The 20850-nt window shown below is 38.4% G+C and overlaps 1 protein-coding gene across 10 annotated transcripts in view; it reads left to right on the plus strand.

Moving 5' to 3' along the window:
- ctnnd2a (catenin (cadherin-associated protein), delta 2a) overlaps window positions 1-20850 on the plus strand; it is a 542938-nt gene that overhangs the window by 458859 nt on the left and 63229 nt on the right. For all 10 annotated transcript variants that reach the window (XM_057823756.1, XM_057823762.1, XM_057823757.1 and 7 more), the window contains 2 exons: window positions 3198-3371; window positions 9462-9612. In XM_057823756.1, the coding sequence (XP_057679739.1) occupies window positions 3198-3371; window positions 9462-9612 (325 nt within the window). The remainder of the gene's footprint in view (window positions 1-3197; window positions 3372-9461; window positions 9613-20850) is intronic.

The following is a 20850-nucleotide window of genomic DNA, read 5'->3' on the forward strand; positions in this document are numbered from 1 at the left end:
TAGAATCCTATTGAGAGGGAGAAAGAGGGGCACAATCTTAATAATAAGCACTGGAAGACAAGCAAATGAGGAAGATGGAAAAGAAAGAAGGAGGTGGAGGGAGTTTATTGGGAGGATTACAGGCAATGTGCCTGAACAAAAGGATGAGAGGTGTCAGTTCAAGCGCTTGAGGTTTATTTCTTCAATAGTGAGTAGTTGTGGCGCTGTGAAAGCTGCAATTTTATCGAGTCCTTTTGTTTGTTTGCTTTTCCATTTCATTAGTCTTCGTAAAAACAAATCAAGTTGTCAGGGCACATTTACTTAAAACTTGCTTTTCAGCTTGTTATTTGCTCTCAAAAAGAGAAATTGTATTCCACCTTTAAGAAAAGGAAGTTAAGAAAGGTTTTATTTACTAAAACGGCGACAAAGCTACACAAGAGTTCCTTTTGAATTGCCAAGGACAGAATTTTTCTTCATTATTGTGGAAACTTTGGCCTGTATTCAAAATTGCGCTTTAGGACAGTGATGTACAACCTTTTTTGAGAGACAGCGAGAACGAAAAGTTGTATTTTACATGGGGCGAAATGGCTTTTGTTATATGGCTTTTTTGTGTGTGTGTGTGTGTGTGTGTGTGTGTGTGTGTGTGTGTGTGTGTGTGTGTGTGTGTGTGTGTGTGTGTGTGTGTGTGTGTGTGTGTGTGTGTGTGTGTGTGTGTGTGTATGGCTAAATGGCTATGGTATTTTTTTGGTACATGGCAAAATGGCTTTTGGCATATGACATTTTTGGGGCTTTGTGGCAAAATGGCTTTCGACATATGGTATTTTTTTTGGTATATGGCAAAATGGCTTTAGGCATATGGTCATTTTTGTGGGGTTTATGGCAAAATGGGTTTTGGCATATGGTATTTTTTTGTATATGGCAAAATGGCTTTTGGCATATGGCATTTTTTGTTGGTTATATGGCATTTTTTGGCATGTGGCAGTTTTTTTTTTTTTTTTTTTTTTTTTTTTGTAGTAACAGAAATCAGAACGACACGTTTTCCTGCCGTGAAAAATAATAGGAAATTTGGACGTGCATGGTTATCAATTGCATGACCTTACTTGGGTGGCAGTTGAATGTCAATGCGCTGTAATGGTAAGTTTATGGTCAAAATTCACAACCACATGTTTTTCTGCCATTGAAAATGAGTGGGAAATTGAGTCGTGGATGGCCTGCCAAAAATGCCATATGCCAAGAAAAAAAAACTGCCATATGCCAAATCTATTTTGTCATATACCAAAAAAATGCCATATGTCAAAAACATTTTGCCATATGCCAAATCCATTTTGCCATATACCAAAAAGCCATTTTGCAATTTGGCAAAAAAAGCCATATACCAAAAAATGGCATATGTCCAAAAACATTTTGCCATATACCAAAAAAATACCATATGCCAAACCCATTTTGCCATATACCAAAAACGGACTGCCATATACCAAAAACGCACTGCCATATGCCAAAAACTGTCATATGCCAAATCCATTTTGCCATATACCAAAAAGTCATATACCAAAAAAATGGCATATGCCAAAAAACATTTTGTCATATCCTAAACCCTAACCCTAACGCACTGCCATATGCCAAAAACTGTCATATGCCAAATCCATTTTGCCATATACCAAAAAGCCATATGCCAAATCCATTTTGCCATATACCAAAAAGCCATATACCAAAAAAATGGCATATGCCAAAAAACATTTTGCCATATACCAAAAAAATACCATATGCCAAACCCATTTTGCCATATACCAAAAACGGACTGCTATATACCAAAAACGCACTGCCATATGCCAAAAACTGTCATATGCCAAATCCATTTTGCCATATACCAAAACGTCATATACCAAAAAAATGGCATATGCCAAAAAACATTTTGCCATATCCTAAAAAAATGGCATATGCCAAAAAACAATTTGGCATATGAAAATCCATTTTGCAATATACCAAAAAGAACCGCCATATGCCAAAAAACTGTCATGTGCCAAAAAGCATTTTGCCATATGCCAAAAAGCCATATACCAAAAAAATGGCATATGCCAAAAAACATTTTGCCAAATACCAAAAAGCCATATACCAAAGAAATGGCATATGCCAAAAAACATTTTGCCATATACCAAAAAAATGCCATATGTCAAAAACATTTTGCCATATGCCAAATCCATTTTGCCATATACCAAAAAGAACTGCCGTCTGCCAAAATCTGTCAGATGCCAAAAAGCATTTTGCCATATGCCAAAAAATTTCATATGCCAAAAGCCATATACCAAAAAACTGCCATCTGCCAAAAGCCTTTTTACCATATACAAAAATCCCCCTTTTCGTTCTCAGACGTGCTGCCTTTTTTTGCACCACGGACCGGTTTGATGAGGGCATTTTTTTTTCACGGACCAGCAATGCGTGGCAAAAAAATACAGTAAATAATTAGCCTTAATATGTTAAGTCCACAACCGCATATATTGGTATCGGACTGATATCAGTATCGGATTTTTGGAGTTGGGACAACATTGGGATATCAGTTATCAATATTGCTGCCACACACTCAGTATCACACATTTGGGCAAAAGGTATCGTTTAACTACATGAACATTTTATAATTATAACTAAATATTTTTCAGGTTATAACATGAACTCCTCAAATTTTATGCCAGATGGAAAAGGCACCAGGCTACATCCAGTTTGGTTGCTTAGTAACCTAATTAGTCGGTGGAGTTGATTTCAATAAGGAGTGCAGTTTGTCAGTTATTTGAATTTTTTAGGGCTCTGGAGGGGCTAAGCTAGCCAAGTCAATAGTCCCATCTTAAAATGCCAATAAAAAGCAACATACTGTATGACCCTAACCCTAACCCAATCACAGATGACCCATGCAATCAATAGTGCTGGCTATGTTTTCAGGATAATGTTATGAAAACTTACCATTTACTTGACTATGTTTGATCTGTTAATATCGTTTTTTATTGACATGCTAAGATGGGATCATTGACTCTCGCTAGCTTAGCCACTCCGGAGACTTGAAACTTACAAATAACTGACAAACTGCAGGGAATTTGTTGAAATCAACTCTACCGACTAATTAAACCCCCGCTAACTCGAAGATTAAGCCCATAATTCAGAACATCCGCTTTCAATAGTCCTCTATTTCCTTGTGGCAACCTTATGCTGTTCTTTCTTCTCTCTTCAAGTGGGATGGCGTCGGCCCCTTTCCAGACACAGTGGATCCACCCAAAGGGGTTCAGATGCTCTGGCACCCAACAATTGTTAAACCCTACCTCACCCTTCTGTCTGAATGCTCCAATCCGGATACACTAGAGGGAGCAGCTGGAGCCCTGCAGAACCTGGCTGCTGGCAGCTGGAAGGTAATGATGATGAGCAGGAATTATTGACCGAACTATTCATTGATTTATACTCCCGACACATCAAAGCAATGCTGGTTTTTTATAGTCATACGAGGTGAAATATTGGAATTCCACTTTCATGACGTTAATAAATTCACAGACACCAATTAATTTAAGGGCGATCAATGTAGATGGTTCGACTTTGAATTGCAGCCTTGGATTTATCTTGGAATTCTTTTAATGTAAAAACTCCAAGTCTGAGCCTACTCCAGAGTCCATCCTGGGTTCAAGAGCAGCTACATTGCTGGCCAAAAGTATTGGCACCCCTGCAATTCTGTCAGATAATGCTCAATTTCTCCCAGAAAATGATTGCAATTACAAATGCTTTGGTAGTAATATCTTATTTATTTTGCTAGCAATGAAAAAACACAAAAGAGGATGAAAAAATTTGAATCATTATCATTTTACACAAAACTCCAAAAATGGGACGGACAAAAGCATTGGCACCCTCTGCCTAATACTTGGTAGCACAACCTTTAGACAAAATAATTGAGAACAATCGCTTCCGGTATCCATCAGTGAGTTTCTTACAATGCTCTACTGGAATTTTAGACCATTCTTGTTTGGCCAACTGCTCCAGGTCTCTGAGATTTGAAGGGTGCCTTCTCCAAACTGCCATTTTCAGATCTCTCAACAGGTGTTCTATGGGATTCAGGTCTGGACTCATTGCTGGCCACTTTAGAAGTCTCCAGTGCTTTCTCTCAAACTATTTTCTAGTGTATTTTGAAGTGTGTTTCGGGCCATTGTCCAGCTGGAAGGACCCATGACCTCTAAGAGAGACCCACCTTTCTCACAATGGGCCCTACATTATGCTGCAAACTTTGTTGGTAGTCTTCAGACTTCATAATGCCATGCATCCGGTCAAGTAGTTCAGTGCCAGAGGCAGTAAAGCAACCCCAAAACATCAGGGAACCTTCGCAATGTTTGATTGTGGGGACAGTGTTTGTTGTTTTTTCCTGTAAACGTTATGTTGATGCCTTTTCCCAAAAAGCTCTACTTTTGTCTAGGGCTGTGAAACAATTACATTTTTTGAGTTAATTACAACTTAAAAATTAATTAATCGTAATTAATAGCAATTCAAACCATCTATAAAATATGCCATGTTTTTCTGTAAATTATTGTTGGAATGGAAAGATAAGACAAGATGGATACATACATTGAACATACGGTACATAAGTACTGTATTTGTTTATTATAACAATAAATCAACAAGATGGCATTAACATGATTAACATTCTGTTCAAGCGATCCACGAATAGAAAGACTTGTAGTTCTTAAAAGATAAATGTTAGTACAAGTTAGAGAAATTTTATATTAAAACCCCTCTTAATGTTTTCGTTTTAATAAAATTTGTAAAATTTTCAATCAAATAATAAACAAGTAGCCCGCCATTGTTGATGTCAATAATTACACAATGCTCATGGGTGCTTAAGCCCATAAAATCAGTCGCACCCAAGCGCCAGCAGAGGGCGACAAAACTCCAAAAAACACAAGTAACAAGTTGGCATTGCACTGTGCTGTCATTTTAATCTGTTTGAGCGGTGCATGTGCGTTAATTGTGTCATATTTTAACGTGATTAATTTAAAAAATTAATTACCGCCCGTTAACGCGATAATTTTGACAGCCCTACTTTTGTCTCATCTTGTCAGGAAACGAAGGGCAGGCAGGTGGACCCAAATGCAGGGAAAGGGAGGCGAGGCAGATGAACGGTGCAAAAATGATTTAATTAAAACCAAAAATAAAAACAAAGTACAAAACAAAGGCTGTGGTCCAAGAAAACAAAACTGTCACTAACAAAAGACTGGTTTTCAAAAAACTTACTTGGAACACAAGGGCTTGGATAGACTAGAATAATGCTGACCAGAACGTGGACATGAACATTGACAATGACACAACAAGGAGTGAAAAGAAACTGGGAGCTTATACTGTATACACACACGCAGACAAGGGGTAACGAGACAACGAGGAACAGCTGGGTAACACAGGAGGATGCAGATTGGAGGACACACTAGGGGCAGGAACAACAGGTGAAATCACAGGGACAAGTCACACTAGGAGAAAACCAACACAAAACCTAACACATCTGCCCAGAGAACATTCTTCCAAAACGTTTTTGGCTTTCTCAGGTAAGTTTTGGCAAACTCCAGCCTCCCTTTTTATGTGTCCTTAGTATCCTACCATAGAGTCCCTTTTCATTCAGACGCCGACAAATAGTACGGGTTTATATTGTTGTACCCTCGGACTGAAGGACAGATTGAACTTGTTTGGATGTTAGTCGAGGTTCTCTATCCACCATTACCACAAGCTTTCGTTGAAATCTCTCGTTCATTTTTCTTTTCCGTCCACATCTAGGGAGGTTAGCCACAGTGCCATGGGCTTTACACTTATTGATGACACTGCGCACGGTAGACACAGTAACATTCAGATATATGGAAATGGATTTGAAGCCTTGAGATTTCCCGTGCTTCCTCACAATTTTGCTTCTCAAGTTCTTTGGTCTTTTTTCTTTTCTCCATGCTAAAGGTGTCACACACAAGGACACAGGGTAGAGGCTGAGTCAACTTTAATCCATTTTAACTGGCTGTAAGTGTGATTTAGTTATTGCCACCATCTGTTATGCGCCATAATTAAGTAACAGGTGCTGTTAATTACACAAATTAGAGAAGCATCACGTGATTTTTCAAAGGGTGCCAATACTTTTGTCCGGCCCATTTTTGGAGTTTTGTGTAAAATGATAATGATTTAATTTTTTCTCCCCCCATTCTCTTTTGTGTTTTATCATTGCCAGCGAAATGAATGAAGATATTATTACCAAAGCATCTGTAATCGCAATCATTTTCTGGGAGAAATTGAGCATGAGCTGACAGAATTGCAGGAGTGCTAATACTTTTGGCTAGCACTGTAGCTGATGGAAGGGGCTTGTTGCTAATAATGAATGAGTCACGCTGTCCAAAGGGATGGTATCAGTACAGACAGTAGTGTTAGTAGCCTTGGGCAAAATAAGAGCTATTTTTTTCACTTTTTTGCAAATTGACATAACCTTGAAACAACATGACGCAAACAGAATATAGGTTGGTTGCAAATAGGCAATCGGCGAATGGGGATGTGGTCAATAGCTTCCCGTGGGATTGTTGTTTCTTTTACTTGGTTGAAACTTGCACTTAAAGTATGCAATGTGGACAGGAGGAATATCTCTGCAACTGTAGATGTGTGTCTCCATACTACTGCTGCAACGATTAATCGATTAACTCGAGTAATTCGATTAGAATCAAAATTTGGCTGCTTCGAGGATTCGTTTAATTAGAGTGACATTGTAATGTTTGTTTTGAAAGTGTATTTAGTTGTATTGATTTGGGTGGATACACTGCCCTCTAGTGGCAGCAGTGAATATGCCATAACGTGTTTAATATGGCTGAACACAGCTGCTCCATGTGTTCAGATCAACATATGGTATGTTTTTGTTTGAGCTAATATGTTTGTTTAAATATTCGTTATTTAGTTTAGAAGTATATTTAGCAGTCTTTTGTGGGAGTATGTGTTTGAACAATTTGTTAAGAGTGTTGTTATTTTTATTTATTTATTTATTTTTAACGTTAGCATTGTATAGCATTCAAGCTAGCTGACTTTTACTATGCAAGTTAACCACTTGTTCTTTTTTGTACAGTACTTTGAGCCTCATTTATTTATTTGTTTTTATATTGTTTGAGGGTAAGCTCAGGTATTTTAATTTTTTAATGCATTTATTGCTCTTGTGATATGTGCAATTCTGCATAGTATGAAGAACACTCATGAATTTTATTTTGCAGTCACATTTATTGTTGTTTTGAAAGTGGATTTTGTCATTTTAGCAAGCCAAACATAAACACTTTTTTGTTTTACATGTCCTAAAATTGATTCTGTAACTCAATAAATGTCCGTAATCGATTAATCGATTACCTAAATGATCGATAGCTGCAGCCTTACTCCATGCTTCGATTCGAAAGTGCATTCCAAGAAAATATATTGTATTATTTCTATAAGACATCATTTTCTAATGAAGATGACATGCATGTTGTCCTATCTTAGGCCTTTATGTCCCAATCATGATTATTACCCTGAATTTACTGTATATAAGTCCCATTTCGCGAGTGTTGGTCTAGAACAGACAATAATAGGTTGAAGTTCAAGTGATTCGAAAAGGTAGATTATCTTTTGCTGATATCCATCTTTCTGCAGACGACCCACAAGGTGGCACTACTTGAGTTGTCTAGGGTTGAAAACCCCCTCTAAGTGTACCATGATAGTTACTAAGGCAGGATTGAGTGGCCCCTAAGCTCTCAGGACGTCTCTCTACTTCATATAATTCTCCCTCTTGCGATATGCTCTAACAGTTTTGAGTCAGTTGTATGACTTCAGCCTCTCAAAAAATATACCATTCCCCATTCGAGCATGGTTTTTTGAGTGCCTCTCTCAGATATTTCAGTTATCTACTCATTTATTAGCGCTGCAACTAACAATTCTTTTGAGAGTCGATTAATCGGATGGTTTATTAAACGATTAATCAGATAAATGTCCATTTTTAAATTACTTTCATAATTTAAGTTGTTTTAGGCGTGTTGTAAGTTGCAAAGAAGACAAAATGGATTCCTTCAAAACTAATTTTTTATTACAGTTTCCTGACTTAACTATAGTCTACAACTGTGATGTTTTAAGTACGTACATAAAACTGAATTTTTAAGGTTTTAATCAAGGTTTTGAGTATAAAACACAAAGAATTTCTCCGTGCACAGATAAGACAAAAGTCCTGTTCATTCAAATTTAAAGAAAAGAAAAATCTTGTGGTCCAAGTGCTGATATAAATTGTGTCAGTGACTCATTTATTTTCTTTAAACATACTAAAAAACAAAATCGCACTGGGAGGAGGCAGACTGTGACGATAGTTTTCTTTTTCAAAGCACACTCTCTTGTATGACAATTTAAAGTTTGAATGGGAGTTGGTGCTGGAAGGAAACGAAGCTGTATATGAATGCATTTATGTTTGTGGTTTCTTGATGAAGAGAAATGAGACTTTACTAACTAGGTGAAGTGCGTATATGCGTCTCCAAACACAATACTAGGGCTGCAGCTATCGAATATTTTGGTAGTCGATTAATCGTTGACTACTCAGTTTGAATAATCGAGTAATCGGATAAGGAACATGAAAAATTGAAATACCTAATCTGAGCCTCAAACGTTATAATTTTCTTCTTTTTTTTTTTTAATTTATGAGGATCTATGTACAACAAAAGAACAATTGGCTAACTTACAAAGAAAAAGTCCACTAGCTTAAATGCTATAAAATGCTAGTGTTTTTTTTACAAATAACAAATGGTTCAGATACATATTTCCACAAAAACGGCTAAATATACCTATAAACTCAATTCTGAAAGCATTAAAAAACATTAGCTCAAACAAAAACTTAGCTTACGTTGGTCTTAACAGAGAGCAGTTGGATTCATCATATGATTCCACTGTCAAATAGTGTTACCGGTTAATATCTTTTGGTGTAAATATCCAATAATACACTGAGGACAACTGCGGCTTATAGTCCAGTGCAGCTTATCGATGAAAAAATGCAGTTTTCGTGCCAAATTTGGTGGGTGGCGGCTTATAGTCAGGTGCGTCTTATAATGCGAAAATTATGGTAACTCTCGGCAATTCATAATACAGTATTATTGATTCAGCAACCCACCCTGAGTGTAGCAGTGAACTCTCTCTTGCTCTAATCTCTGGCACGCGTGCGGATTCTCACATTACACACAATACAAGAACCCTGCTCATAGCTGCCGGCAAAAATCGATTATCGAATTCGTTGGCAACTAATTTATTAATCCATTTGAATCGATTTAATCGATTATTTGTTACAGCCATCATTGAGATCAAAATTATGGAAAATTGTCAGTCAAAGACACAGTATCGGTTTTGTTGGGATATCTTTCCATGACGTGAATGTTTTACTGATAAACATTTTATTAATTCCAATAAAAATCATCAAAAAAGTGATCCCCAGCTAGTTTTTTTATTCTTCGCAGTGGTCTGTGTACATCCGGGCTGCTGTTCGTAAGGAGAAAGGACTTCCTATCCTGGTGGAGTTACTGCGGATCGACAATGACAAAGTTGTGTGCGCTGTAGCCACCGCTCTCAGAAATATGGCGCTGGACATCCGGAACAAGGAGTTAATTGGTGAGTCCGGATGATTATTTTCTTCCACATCTGTTTTAAAAAATACTTGGTAACGGGTAATTTTCAGTGTTTTAAGAATTGAGGGAAAAACAATGTAAGTTTGGATATGATTTTAAGGGGTCAGCTCAATGGTTAAAGGCTATTGTGTTTTTGTTTTGTTTTTTTATTCAAAACTAATCGAAAGGTTTGCCTACATTTGATAGATCGATCCATGGGTCAGGAAATGATTCGACAATATTTTATTATACAGTAGGGCAAATAAGTATTTAGTCAACCACTAATTGTGCAAGTTCTCCCACTTGAAAATATTAGAGAGGCCTGTAATTGTCAACATGGGTAAACCTCAACCATGAGAGACAAAATGTGGGAAAAAAAACACGTACATGGCCCCATTTATTCTTTCCTTTACACAGATCATTCGTCCTGGTCCCTTTGCAGAAAAACAGCTCTAAAGCATGATGTTTCCACCCCCATGCTTCACAGTGGGTATGGTGTTCTTCGGATGCAATTCAGTATTCTTTCTCCTCCAAACACGAGAACCTGTGTTTCTACCAAAAAGTTCTATTTTGCTTTCATCTGACCATAACACATTCTCCCAGTCCTCTTCTGGATCATCCAAATGCTCTCTAGTGAACCGAAGACAGGCCTGGACGTGTACTTTCTTCAGCAGGGGGACACGTCTGGCAGTGCAAGATTTGAGTCCCTAGCGGCGCATTGTGTTACTGATAGTAGCCTTTGTTACTGTGGTCCCAGCTCTCTGTAGGTCATTCACTAGGTCCCCCCGTGTGGTTCTGGGATTTTTGCTCACCGTACTTGTTATCATTTTGACGCCACGGGGTGAGATCTTGCAAGGAGCCCCAGATCGAGAGAGATTATCAATGGTCTTGTATGTCTTACATTTTCTAATAATTGCTCCCACAGTTGATTTCTTTACACCAAGCGTTTTACCTATTGCGGATTCAGTCTTCCCAGCCTGGTGCAGGTCTACAAGTTTGTCTCTGGTGTTCTTCGACAGCTCTTTGGTTTTGGCCATGGTGGAGTTTGGAGTGTGACTGACTGAGATTGTGGACAGGTGTCTTTTATACCGATAACGAGTTAAAACAAGGGCCATTAATACAGGTAACGAGTGGAGCCTCGTTAGACCTTGTTAGAAGTTAGACCTCTGTGACAGCCAGAAATCTTGCTTGTTTGTAGGTGACCAAATACTTATTTTCCACTCTAATTTGGAAATAAATTCTTTAGAAATCAAACAGTGTGATTTTCTGGGGGGGGGGGGGGGGGGTTCCACATTCTGTCCCTCATAATTGAGGTTTGCCCATGTTGACAATTACAGGCGCCTCTAATCTTTTCAAGTAGGAGAACTTGCACAATTGTTTTTTGACTAAATACTTATTTGCCCCACTGTATTCACAAGAATTTTCAACTTAGAAAGCTCTTTGTTTTGAGACTGGCGCCATGTTGGATTTTGTACTGCTACACAGCAGCGGAATTCAACCCACAGAAATTGTGATTGTATATAGAAAAATGCAATTTTTGCTTTTTTTTTGAGTAAAATTAAGATGATTTACATGCTTTAAGTTTCTGATGTGAAAATTGAGTGATTTATTTGGTGTTGAACAAAAATTTTTTAAAAATTTTAACAAATTAAGTTGCTATTTAAAGCAAAAACTTATTGCCTTATTTTTATCTTATTTGCCTTATTTTATTAACTGAAAATATAGGTGATCTTATCTGCATTTGGTGATGTTTGTGCATCTAGCGTAAAATTTGAGAATTTTATAGCAATTTTAAGTTTTGTTATACTTGTATAAAGCAATAATTAATCGGGATTTTATTAGGGAACGGCTGAATTTTTTATGTCGCTGCTCATGCAGACTCATATATGCCTAAGGGATGGGTCTGATTTGGTTTTAGGTCACTAGCGGCTTCGGTTTCGAAAATACTTGAATTTTAAGTTTTTGAAAATAGGCCCCTACGGATCAGCCCCCGTTTCTCGTCAACTGATAGTGAAATCTTTTCAATGGCAACCAACGCGTTGAATTTTGGTGGCATCCCAGGTCATTTGAAGTTGATTTTCAGTCACTTCTTGTTGATTTTTCGGGCAGTTCTGGGTCACTTCCTGTTGATTCTGTTGTTGTTGATTTTAATCAGGGCCGGCCCAGCCTATACGCAGACTTTCTTTCCTCTTTTACAAAAAGGTTTAGCGCTACTGTAAGTACTGACAATCATTTGGGGTGAGAAGTTTGAAGTATGCAGTGCAACAAAATCTGATTAATATACCAAATATGGATGTATGGGTTGGATTGCATGTATGGGTTTCATAGTACACTGTGACGAAATGGTGGGCCAAAAATACGGGCCCCTTTGCATTATTTTGCTTAGGGCCCCCAAATGGCCTGGGCCGGCCCTGATTTTAATGCTTTTGAAGGGGAGCGCGTATATGTATTTCTGCCTCCGGTATCTTTAATTATTGCAGCTTTTGTATTGGGCCCGCTGGTTTCTATAGCAACCATGCTTCCCTCATTTGCAGGGAAGGATTTGGAGAGTCTCTTTGGGCTCTGTTGATGTAGTATTAGAACAGAGTAATGCCGCTGTCAAGCGTCACATTCCCATGCAACATTAGCTGCTGCGAGGTAGCAGAAGGACTACACTTTACACTTATGTCTAGTTTGAATTTAGTTGATTACTTTGTTTCAACAGAAAAAAAATGTGATCACTTTACTTACCATTATGTACAAGACTTCATGTAAAAACTGGAAATGTGTTCAGTCAATGTATACCATTTTTACAGGCTCCCTGGGCTTGATGCTTTTGATGAAGGAGTTAAAACTGTTAAAAAGGCATTTGCACCCAAATCCAACTGAGCCATTTGCTTTCACATTATCGACCTAAAGACTCCATTTAAATTAATGGATTAAAAAAAAAATTCACCTCGAGTAACAGTCACAGAATTAGATGAGCTTTTATATTCTGGCTTTTACGACGAGAACAATATATGATCTTCTCCTGAATTTAAGATGTCGGCTAATTGATGAAAACATTTGAAGGCCGTTGATCAACTTTTATAGCGCTCCTTAATTAGCCTCTTCAAAACCCGACGAGAAAGCGAAGAGTTATTGCTAAAGTCTCCTAATAAAGATGGCTTTGAGGGAAAGACTAATGAATAATTTGGTGTTTTCAAACTCAAATCTCTAAAATATTAAACAGTGTTTTTTGTTGTGTTACGAGAAATGGTTTTTGACCTGGCGAACCTTGATGCTGAACTACTGATATGCAAATAGAAGTACAGTACTTACAGGGGCTGATCCAGCAGGGTGGCCTGGAGTGGCAACTGCAACCCTAAAAATCAGGCTTGCCATCGTAATTAATTACTGTTGTCAGTGAGGGTCCTTATAATAATAATATTGAAAAAAATGTAGGAAGTTTTTCTATATCAGTTTGTAAATATCACCTGGGCCTTTTTGTTGTGTCTACAGGTGATTTCCTAGCAAACTCGTGTACACATGTGTACACAATGTGTACACATTGACCATGTGTTGACACTACGGGTAGGGTTATTCCGATCATGTTTTTTGCTCCCGATCCGATCCCGATCGTTTTAGTTTCAGTATCTGCCCATCCCGATATTTCCCGATCCGATTGCTTTTTTTACCCCCCGATTCAATTCCAATCATTCCCGATAATTTTACCCGATCATATACATTTTGGCAATGCATTAAAAAAAAAGAATAAAAGTCGGACGAATATATACATTCAACATACATGCATAAGTACTGTATTTGTTTATTATGACAATAAATCCTCAAGATGGCATTTACAATATTCACATTCTTTCTGTGAGAGGGATCCACAGATAGAAAGACTTGTAATTCTTAAAGGATAAATGTGACTTTGTATATTGTGACTAAATATTGCCATCTAGTGTATTTGTTGAGCTTTCAGTAAATGATATTGTAGCCATTTAACTTCTGCCCAAATGCATGATGGGAAGTGCAACCATGACTGTGCGTCGTGGTACCAATTGATATATCTTCTCTGCGTTGGGAAATAACTTAAGGCGTTCAGAAAAAGATCAACTACTACCTTTCTTCCCCACATTGCTTCCCACGATTATTCTAATTGTTGGGAGAGGGCTTTAAAGCTTTAACCATTTAAAAAAAGGCTCCAAAGGCTGCCAAAATTCTCTCTACTCATTTTACACTGGCTTTTAGCTCTATATACTGTATGGGTAAAACGGCGCCATTATAGATTGAACGCGACAATGCGTGAGTGGGTCGTGCAGCGCATGCGTTAATTGCGTTAAATATTGTAATGTGATAAACGTAAAAAATATTAATTCACGCCATTAACGCGATAAACTCTACCTTAAGCTTAAACTAAAGACTCTGGATGAGTGTAAGACATTATGTCTGTAACGTTAAATACAATTAGAAAACGATTTAATTCAAAAATATATATGTATTAAAAAAAGGCATGTCCGATATTTTTTTGCCGCTTCCGATACTTTGAAAATGACGTGATTGGACCCGATCGATCGAGCTTGTGTGTCTGCTCAGACGCATGAAAAATTAGATGGAACATTGCTCGCCATCCCATAAATATTTTTGGGGAGTATTTTCACTCAGGAACAATGAAGTATTTTAATTCTTCCTTCTCATTTTCGAATGCAGAACAATTCTAGAGGAACTGCGAAGACAACAATATCTCAGTCATGCAAACAGAGAAGCATAAGAACTGGTTTAGAGACGAGCGTTTGCTCTCGGTGAGGTGTGACATTATTAGTGTTGACAGCAAGGAGGCAGAGGTCGACAGTACTAGCCCCATCTTGCTTGGCCCTTGTACACAATCTTTATTAGTACACACTGATTCAAACCTCACAGTCAACTTCTGTTTCTTTACATTAAGGCAAAAACAATCCTTGGGTGACAAAGATGTTTTACAGAGCATTTTTTTACATCTTCAAATTTCAGCCACAAATTTTGACGTCACTGTTGGGCTTGTAAGTTTCAAGTACAGATTAACATCTTTTTTTGTTTTTCCGGGTTAGCTTAGAATAAAAGAGCAAGAGAAGCAGTGACAGCTGAAGACAAAGCGCTATTTCAACCGTCTTTAATGTAATCTGCCGGCATATTGATGTCACTTAGCATCGTTCATCTCATCGCTCATCCTTTTTGTAGCATTTTCCACCTTTCTTTTCGAATTGTATAACATCCCGTAAACCCGATTCAGGAAAAAAAAAATGAGTCGCATTTACGGCGAGGCAATCCGTCTTTGCGATTCTGAACCGTTGACTTAGCGACGGCAATTTGACACACATGAATTGGGAACAACGCTAGAATGCCAAGGAGTAGTCACATTATTCCAAATAGAGCAGCTATCTGCAACGCTTTTAATAAACACACGCTGTGCTTGCCACCAAAACAAAGTTAATGCCGGATGAAAAGCGATTAATTCAAAATCGGTATTAATTCCAGACGCTTAATTAATTGGCGGCTTGATTTAATTGTGTTTTTTTTTTTCCCTGTTTCTGTTTTGCAGAAAACATTTCATACAAATACGGAGAGCAATACTGAGGTTATATTAAATACGTGACGTCAAGTTTAATATAACTGTCACCCGAAATGACGAGTCAATCGGCGAATGTGCTCTCGTGGTCTTTTCTTTCTTTCCTTATCACACCGTTATTGTCGACTTAAACCTCCCCGCCTACTCTCCTCCCTCCGTTGCCCACCTTCCATTCTTCAACATGACTATTAATCTTCCTTCAACCTTACCTCCTTAATTCGACACCTACGTATCTCTAACTAATACCATTTCAGACATGAGCTCATATCGTCTTTCTCCTTCGCCATTCTGTCTCACACCGTTGACGCCGGCGCCCAAGACGTTACCCGGGAAACGGCAGCTGCGTACCGCGGGGATTGCGCTAAGTGCTTGATTGCAACTCTTGTGTTTGAGGTCAGAATGAAGTAATGAAGTATCAATACTCTCAACTGTACAATTGAGGCAAAAAGAAGGACAGGCATCACATGACACTGACTCATTTACAGTCCCTTACAAAAGTCTTGTCGCTTATCCATTTTGTAGAAATAATTTCTAATAACTAGAGGTGGGAATCTTTGGGCACCTAACGATTCGATTACGATTCAGAGATTCCGATTCGATTATAAATCGATTATTGATGCCCCCCTCCTCCCATTATTTTTTTATCTTTTGTATATTTGTTCCAAAATCCTCTCAGGCTAAATAAACCAAACTGCTATTTTAATATCAAGTTACCGGTTAAAAACAGTAAATAAAATACTCAAGTCCCCATACTGTATCAGCAGCTTTAAACTACATTCAATTCATTTAATGTTGTGAATCAACCGTTAAAGTTGTTAAAATTGCGACCGTTATTCCATAATTTCCATCTACTTTCGATATGTGAAAGTTTTAAAACGGTTTCATCATTTAAAGATAGATTCAAGTCAAGATTTTGCCGATTTAGGGGTATTTTAGATAAAAAATAATTAGGTTCTCTACAACAGAGCCTTCTAGAGAAGTCTACTGCTTTAAGATGGCGCCTGTTTACTATCGCAGGAAAGTCTGTCATTTCACATCTAGTCTAGATATATGTGAGATCTACCACAGCCGTATGTTGCCGTATGTTTGTAGCAACTAGCAACTGGACGCTGTTGGTAGCAGCTGACGGCCGCAGTCAGGTATTATTGTTTTTTTTTTACCTAGCGGCATTAGCTGCACATGATATTTACTCTCGGTCCGTTCCTCATTGCGTCCCGAAGACCGTGTTTTATTTCCGCTTTACCTGGTATAATTCAATAATCGGAATTTGGATGTTTTTGAATCGTTCTCGAATATTCCACGGCCGAATCGCGAATAATCTAAAAATCGGAAATTTTGCACGCTTCTACTAATAACTAGGGCTGTCAAACGATTAAAATTTTTAATCGCGTTAATTACAGCTTAAAAATTAATTAATCGTAATTAATCGCAATTAATCGCAATTCAACCCATCTATAAAATATGCCATATTTTTCTGTAAATTATTGTTGGAATGGAAAGATAAGACACAAGATGGATATATACATTCAAAATACAGTACATAAGGACTATTTGTTTATTATAAAATAAATCAACAAGATGGCATTAACATTCTTAACATTCTGTTAATGCGATCCATGGATAGAAAGACTTGTAGTTCTTAAAAGAAAAATGTTAGTACAAGTTATAGAAATTTTATATTAAAACCCCTCTTAATGTTTTCGTTTTAATAAAATTTGTAAAATGTTCAATCAAAAAATAAACTAGTAGCCCGCCATTGTTGATGTCAATAATTACTTTCACAATGCTCATGGGTGCTGAAGCCTATAATTTCAGTCGCACCCAAGCGCCAGCAGAGGGCGGCAAAACTCCATGAAACACAATTAACAAGCAGTTCACTGTACTGTCATTTAAATCTGTCTGAGCGGGGGGAGTGCGTTAATTGCATCAAATATGTTAATGTGATTAATTTTTAAAAATTAATTAACGCCCGTTAACCCGATAATTTTGACAGCCCTACTAATAACCTGATTTTGGTAAGGATGTAACCACCAAACTTCACTGTTTTCTGAGTAAATCTCGGATCCATGCGGGTACGTGGGAGGGATGGCAGCGAATGTTCATTCGCTGCCACCCTCCCAGTTCCAATGGATTGGACGTCTACTAGTGTTAAACTCATTCCAATTCACAGCAGAAGCTTGTGTTTCTGTTTATTAGTTTTTTGTAGAATATCCTAGAATGATTTCCTGACCAATGTATCGATAATCGTTGTATCGCTACATCGTCAGATCATCGTTGTCGTGAGCTTTTTATCCCAAATCGTATCGTATCGTGAGGTACCAAGAGGTTCCCACTCCTATTTGGGATTATTGTCTTTTTGTGGATTAGACAGGAGGATTCGGGAGTTACTGTTGTCCGGGCAACGAGGAACGTGGATTTTGCCACCTCAGCGTCAAAGGGGCTCTTGGAGTCTTGTCAGTCGTGTTATCAGTTGGATATCGGGTGTTCTCCTGTGTTCTTTGTTAAGACAGACCATCCCGCCATTTGTTGTGGACTGTCCGGGAGACCTGATTGCGGACTTGGTGCGTCAATCTTGCTCAGTTCAAATGGATGGGACGTCTACTAGTGATAAACTCATTCCAATTCACAGCAGAATCTTGTTTTTTTTTTTCAGTTTTTTTAGTTGTTAGTAGAATATCATTGAATGATTTCCTAACAGTCGATCATCTTTGTATCGCCATATCGTCAGATCGTTATAGTGAGCTTTGTATCGCAAATCGTATCGTATCGTGAGGTACCAAGAGGTTCCCACTCCTAGCATTTACGTATACCATGGATATTACCTGTAAGTCCCACAGCATGGCAAATGGGCATTTGCGTGTTATTTTCAGCACCATTTTTCTGCGTATGTTCCAGGACCTGTGCCAGTTTCGTCATCCCTGCGCTGTCGTATGCACTTTGCATTCCAGCACTTTATGATTTACAAATTAAGCACTGGCTGCAGCTAACGATTATTTTTATAATCGAGTAATCGGACGATTAATTAAACAATTGATTCATGGGATAAATGTCACTTTTTTTTCAATTACCTTCACAATTTCACTTGAAGTTGTTTTAGGCATGTTGTAAATAACAATGAAGATACAATGGATGACTATTTCCTTCAAAAATACTTTGTTACAGCTTTCTGACTTAACTATAGTTTACAACTGTACTGTTTTAAGTACATAAAACGTGTCTTTTTTTTTTTTTTTTTTTAATAAAAAGGTTCTGAGTATAAAACATTACAAGAATTTCTCAGTACACAAATCAGACAAAAGTCCTGCTCATTCAATTTTTTTTTTAAAAGTGCGGGCCAGGGGAGCTGGAAGTCACAAACAGCAGGGGGTGCTGAGGATATGATTTTGTTTTTACCATCCAACAGCTTTTTCCGGCGTGCACAATGGCAGTACACACACATGCTGGATAGTTTACGTACTACTACTAGGCTACGACAAAGACAGCGTTCTATTTCGCCACAGTGTGTGTTGGAGTTTTTGTATTGGAAATAAAAGCACCCAAGGCTTATAATTCAAATCCCTGCAGCTAGATGGTGCAATGACAAATGTAAACTCTGTTTAACACCTACTTTTTACAACACTCAAATAAATTGCACACGAATATCCAGTTATCCACAGTCTAAGGGGCAGTTTACATGGCGACTCTGCGACACAAAGACGCAATGACTGAGTAGCGGAATTGCCTCGCGTGCATATGGTGTCGGCGAAGACGAAAAATTCTGAATCCTGCCTCGAAAGTGGAAGAATTCGATTGCGGGGGATTGAGGGGGGCTTGCTTCGCATGCATATCAAAGGCTACTGCCGCGCCGGACCCGCGGCAATAACGTCAGCACTCGTACACGTCACATTGGGCGTGCGCAGCGGTGCTATTTAACATTAAAAATTGCAAATGGCGGAACGTCGGCTTTAATTTACTGTTTTAATAATATTTTAAAATTTAAATATGTTGAATGTTTCCATTTTTGTGCCTTTTGGAGCAAAAGGAAAATGCTATTGCTTCGAATGGACAGGCATGTTTTCTTCTGGGCTGAGGAGCCCCGTGGGGTCAAAGTGCATCATTCACTGTCGCCTTGTAAATCTGTACTGCCCCCTAGGGCTTGGCTTTAATACTACATCGTTTTCATGAGGAATTACCACATTGTTCGAATGGAAACGAAACTATGTCAATGCACATTTGAAATTTTTCGTCTTCTTGGAGAGTCACCATGTAAACGACCCCTAAATCTGCAGCCAACCTTTCCTCGGTGGGCACTATTTATAAACTATCATAATCATATTCAGTTTCGACCTCGAATTGAATTTTAGAAAATGTTGCTGTTTTTGTAAAGAAAAAAATCGCTAATTGATTTTTGCGCCATGTTAACACCTCCTCTGTCAACAGTTGACTGTTCCGTTCCAATAGCGCCTTATTCAACATGACCTGGAAGCAAGAAAGGTGTCAGGCTGTGACCATGTTATTAACAAAAAAAAACCAGTTAAATCATATTTATTTAATTGCCAAGTTAAATACGTTTCAATGTTTTATTTATTGATTTTTTTTTTTTTTTTTTAATCTAAACTTTTTTTCTCTCCAACACCAGGGGGTGCTGCAGCACCCTTAGCACCCTGCGGGAGTTTAAAATGCTCTAGACCAGTGGTGTCCAAACTATTCCACGTAGGGCCGCAGTGGGTGCTGGATTTCATTCCTACCGAACAAGACGACATCTTTTCACCAATCTGGTGTCTCACAAGTGTAATCGGTTGATTGCAGTCAGGTGCTGGTTGTTTTAGCACAAACTTCATTGGTTAAACTGTCTGTGCTCGATTGGTAGGAACAAAAACCAGGACCCACAGCCCTTACTGACCAGAAATGCCATGCTACGCTAACGCTAGGAGTCCTGTTCATTCAAATTCAAAAAAGTGCGGGTGTTTAACATCCTCTGAACTTACTGAGCAGAAAAGCCAAGTCGCTCTGCTTTAGACTGGCCAGTATAAGAGGACACTTGTCATTCTGAAGCTAATGATAATGCTAACGTGAATGCTAAGCTAACGCTAGGAGTCCTGTTCATTCAAATTCAAAAAAAGTGCAGGCATTTAACATCCTCTAGAGCAGCGGTCTCAAACCGACTCCACAAAGGGCCGCAGTGGGTCCTGGTTTTTGTTCCAACAGATCCAGCACAAACAGTTCAACCAATGAGGTTTCTACTAACATAAGCAGCACCTGATTGCAATCAACTGATTACACTTGTAAGAAACCAGATTGGTGAAAAGGTATTTGTCTCGTTTGGTTGGAATGAAATCCAGTACCCCCTGCGGCCCTTTGAGGACCGGTTTGAGACCACTGCTCTAGAGTGTCAAACCGGTTCCAGAAAGGGCCTAGTGGGTGCTGGATTTTGTTCCAACCGATAACGCACAGAGAGTTTAACCAATGAACTTCCTGCTGAAACAAGCAGCACCTGACAAAGTTTAACTGATTACACATGTAAAAGTTCTAATTGGTGAAAAGGTGTCCTCTTCATTGGTTGGAAAGCAAACCTGCACCCAGTTGCCCCTTTCTGGAATTGGTTTAACACCTGTGCTCTAGACTTACTGACCAGAAAAGCCAAGTGGCTCTGCTTTAGACTGGCCAGTATAAGAGGAAGCTAATTCTGAAGCT

Source organism: Corythoichthys intestinalis, chromosome 20 (assembly GCF_030265065.1).
Source record: "Corythoichthys intestinalis isolate RoL2023-P3 chromosome 20, ASM3026506v1, whole genome shotgun sequence".
In the NCBI taxonomy this organism is placed as follows: domain Eukaryota; kingdom Metazoa; phylum Chordata; class Actinopteri; order Syngnathiformes; family Syngnathidae; genus Corythoichthys; species Corythoichthys intestinalis.